Source organism: Seriola dumerili, unplaced genomic scaffold (genome assembly GCF_002260705.1).
Source record: "Seriola dumerili isolate Sdu_G_001 unplaced genomic scaffold, Sdu_1.0 BDQW01001168.1, whole genome shotgun sequence".
Classification (NCBI taxonomy): Eukaryota; Metazoa; Chordata; class Actinopteri; order Carangiformes; family Carangidae; genus Seriola; species Seriola dumerili.
In genome coordinates this window covers 358666-362865 of record NW_019175423.1, presented here as the reverse complement: position 1 = coordinate 362865, position 4200 = coordinate 358666, and the positions used below count along the sequence as shown (strand labels likewise).

Below are 4200 nucleotides of genomic sequence, written 5' to 3'. Positions count from 1 at the left end.
ACACATACCCCTACACACACACATACACACACCTGTATATACTAGATTAGACATTGTGTTTTACTCTGCTCCATTGTAAATAAATGCCTTTAAGTATAACTACTGGTGTGTTTAATGTTGCACAAGCGTGAATATTGCCAACCTCTACTTTATAGAATTCCAATCCTTCAACTTTAACTTACTGTTGATATGGTAATTTGGTTATAGTTAGTAAACTCTAATTGTTAATCAGAGTTCCAGATTAATGGTAATAAATTGAGACTGAAACCATATTGGCTATTTTGCCTATTAGTGTAGGCTGGGGCCCCGAGGAATTTAATTAATTTTAAAGTTATTATTTAACATTAATATTTTTAATATTAATATTTTTCTTAATTTATGATAGCCGATAAATTGATAGACAACCAAAATCCAACATATTTGGTGTCCAGCTCATGAGGTAGAGCTCAGACCCAACAGGATTGATGTCAAAATATAGCAATATTTAATCATCAAATCTCATTCGTAGACACAGTATCATTAGTTGTATAGCCATAGTGTATAGCCCTAACATATTCTCTCCCATCATTGCCAACTCAACACATCGCTCATTTCATTATTAATTTCATCTTTATGATTATAAAACCTTGCATTTACTCTGTAGATAGCAGTTTAGTTAATAAACGCCTTTATTTACACCCAGCTGTTGTCCTGTTGTGTTCTTTTGACATAGAGACTGGAGATCCATTGAATCGAGAAGTCACGGTTTCTGATATGAGATTGATAAATTTGTCAATGAAGTAATTCATTGTTGTCCTCCCAGAGGACTGGTGCCCCATTTCAACGAGAGTAAATTCTAAATTATGGCGTTAACGCTACACCTTTCTTGCCTCCTTCTTTCCTTCCCTACCTAAAGATTTCCCTCCATACCCTTCAGTTCACAACCTCCTCTTGTCCTTCCTTCCCCCCTCCTTTCCCTCACTACCTTCTCTATCATTCCCACCACCTAATTTCCTCCTTTACCCCTTCATTTCTTACATCCTCATTTACTTCCCTATCTCTTCTGTTCACTATATTCTCTTTCATTATTTTGCATCTCTCTTTCTTTCTTTCTCCTCTTTTCCTTCCCTACCTCCTGATTTATTTCCTGATCCCTTATCTTTCTTCACTAGCTCATTTCCTTCCTTCCCTTCCCTTTACCATCCCTTTCTTGCCTCCTTCCTCCTGTCATACCTAATGATTCCTTCCTTACCTTCTCCCTACTGCACTAACTCCCCATTTCCTTTCCATACTTCTTTCCTTACCTCCTCCCTGAATTCCCACCTGATTCCCCTCTCACTTCCTTCTCTATGTTCTCTTTTAATTCCCTAACTCCTTTACTTCCATACCCTCTACTTTCCTTCCCACCATCCTCCTTTCTGTCATTGCTTTGTTCTTCCGGTCACTCCTGTCACGAAAGAAGCTGAACACACCCCCGATCCCTCAAATCTGATCTGAAGACTTTAACCTCTTTTACTCCACATGAATTAATCTCATCTTCTGAGTTAATAATCAGTGTTCATGATGATGATGATGATGATGATGATGATGAAGAAGCTCACCTGACAGAAGCCTCCGGGCCATTGCACGGTGAACAGGAGGCATTTCCATGAGCAGCAGAACTGGTTCTTGTCCTTCTCTGAGTTTTGGAGGCCATATTTGTAGTCCTCCCAGTGTCCTCCCTTTGTGGTGGTGACTGGCAGCTGCAGCAGGAGCACAATGAGCAGCACCGAGTTCCTCATCTTGTTCATATGATGATCCACACTAATCAAACACCAAACACAGATCAATCAAACCGTTTATTTCAGCCAGAGAGCGTGGCAGACATGCAGTGGAAATAAAGGTGGTAATAAAGGTAGGAGACTGTCCTCCGGAAAAAACAAGCCCATAGGTCGTCTGTGCGGCACGTTATTATGACCCATAGTTAGGTTTTGTTGCTAGGTGACATCTAGTGGTTGTAGTAATTATGACAGGAGCAAAGGGAAAAGTGCAGTGGCGTAGTATAAGGAGAGACAAAGTCCACATCAGGAGGAGATTGTGTTGGATGAATGAATATGACACAGACGAACGGTGTTCGATTTGCATGTGAAACCAGCAGTTTATATTGTAACCATGGAAATAAAGTTCGTCTCATGTTGAGGAAGTACTTTTTTAACCCAAATCATGATCTTTTCTTAAACATAACCAAGCCATGACCGTTATTATAGTAACCATGGTGACAAAGGTAGTTATGCCACTATCGGTGCAGTCCACGTGTTTATTATTGTAACCATAACAATAATATGTCTGGCATGCCGGCTGTCGTAGGGGTGCTATTTCAGGTTGGAGGAGTTGTGGAAAAGGAGAGGTAAATGTATAATGTAATGTAATGTATAATAATAATAATCTAAAGTAGGGGTCTCCAACCTTTTCCGCTCTGAGCACTACTCTGACAAACTCAAAGTGGCTGAGAGCTCCTCATGTCTTACTGGTCACATTTATTCACATATTGTATCAAAATAGTCAAACTGATCTCCAAATCAAATCAGAAATATAGAATCATTCAACAAGTTTGAGAACAATCCTGTCTCTTGTACTATGGCAAACAAGAATGTGGGAGTATCCGTCCAGAATTATTGAATGTTGGGAATGGGGGAATTCAGATAAAGAACTACTCCTTTATCACAGTCAAGAACAGTTCAGCTCTAACTGGAACATCCTATCAACTACAAAGACTTTAAAATGAGATTACATGAGAGCAACAATTATGATGGATTTAATTTTTCCCATTTCAATAAGAGGACAAGTTACAAATACAATCACACTAAAGTTTTCCACTACACTGCATGTTGGCAGCAGCAGATCTGATGTTGAAAAAAACTTGATAGCATAAGTCATTTGACTAACCACTGACAAATAATGATTTGGTGTTGAAGAGTGAAGGTGTGTTTCTTTAAGTCTGACCCACACATCCATGGTTTGTACAGACTATATTCTCTGAACCTTTGGGTGAGCTTCTCTAAAACAGGGGGTTGGTTACTGGTAGCTCAGGACCCACCTGTTGGAGACCTTTATTATATAGAACAGTATCTATAATAATAATGATGTGATTATGACAGAATTATGGCTATAATAAGGAAATATTATTACATTATTGGAGTAAAAATTAAATTGCATAAATTAAAATTTCAACATAAAAGGTGCTGTGTTATTTTATTTATAGTGTAGGTGTGCATATATGATTTATATTGCAGTATGATTTAAGGATTAACCAGTGAAGTAGGCATGAGAAATGATTCATTCATTTCATGTTAGTCTGGATAGGAAAGAAAAAGTCAACAGCACATAGAAATGAATAACTCTTGTGGGAAATTAAAAAAAAATCTGTCTTGTTCCCCTTTGAAAAAAGTAATTCTTTATTAAAATCATTAAGTTGATGAAGGACATGACAGTTGTGGTGTGTTCCAGCCAATTATTTCAACTATCTGCCTCTGCTGTGATTCCTCTAATACTGTGATGGAGGAAAGATGGAGAAACTTACCAGAGAGCTGCTGCTGCTACTGCTGCTACTGCACTGACACAGTTAAAGCTTCACTCTGCCTCAGTTCAGAGAAATGAGAAATGAAACTCAGACTGAGAATTAATGCTTTATACAGAATACATCTGTGTATGTGTGTTTGTGTCATGTGTGTATATTTAGAGGAAGTGAACTCTTTCCTCCACCTGGCAGGTGTCAGAGGTTTCTATTTTTTTGTTTTTTCTTCAGAGATATTTTTTGGGTGGTTTTTGCCTTTAATTGGATTGGGACAGGGAGAGAGTGACAGGAAGGTTGGGGAGAGAGAGGGGATGACATGCAGCAAAGTGCTATGGGCTGGACTCAAACCAAAGGCTGCTGCAATAATGACTGAGCCTAAGTGGTATGTTCTCTACTAGGTGAACCACTGGGGTGCCCCCTGGTGCAAGAGTTTTGACAAAATGATCCTTCACATTAGTCACATGAAATGACTCAACCCAACAACAAACTGATCCTCCTGTGTCTAAAGCTGAGAAATAAGTATATGTGCAGAAATTATCTATGTACAAAACCAACAGTGCAGCTTCCTGGTGCTCCAGGTCAAAGAGACAGTAGATATGACATTAAATATAATGTGTAACACAGCCATAAGTACATACTGTAGTCAGTTGTAGTCAGTCCCAAAACTG

The 4200-nt window shown here is 38.7% G+C and overlaps 1 protein-coding gene across 2 annotated transcripts in view; it reads right to left on the bottom strand.

Annotated features, from left to right (window-relative positions):
• LOC111238004 (ribonuclease Oy-like) overlaps window positions 1-3607 on the bottom strand; it is a 20065-nt gene extending 16458 nt beyond the window's left edge. For both annotated transcript variants that reach the window (XM_022767364.1, XM_022767365.1), the window contains exons 1-2: window positions 3539-3607; window positions 1581-1782 (exon numbers count right to left, since the gene is read on the bottom strand). In XM_022767364.1, the coding sequence (XP_022623085.1) occupies window positions 1581-1769 (189 nt within the window). In that variant the 5' untranslated portion in view covers window positions 1770-1782; window positions 3539-3607. The remainder of the gene's footprint in view (window positions 1-1580; window positions 1783-3538) is intronic.
• Between the last annotated feature and the right edge of the window lie 593 nt (window positions 3608-4200).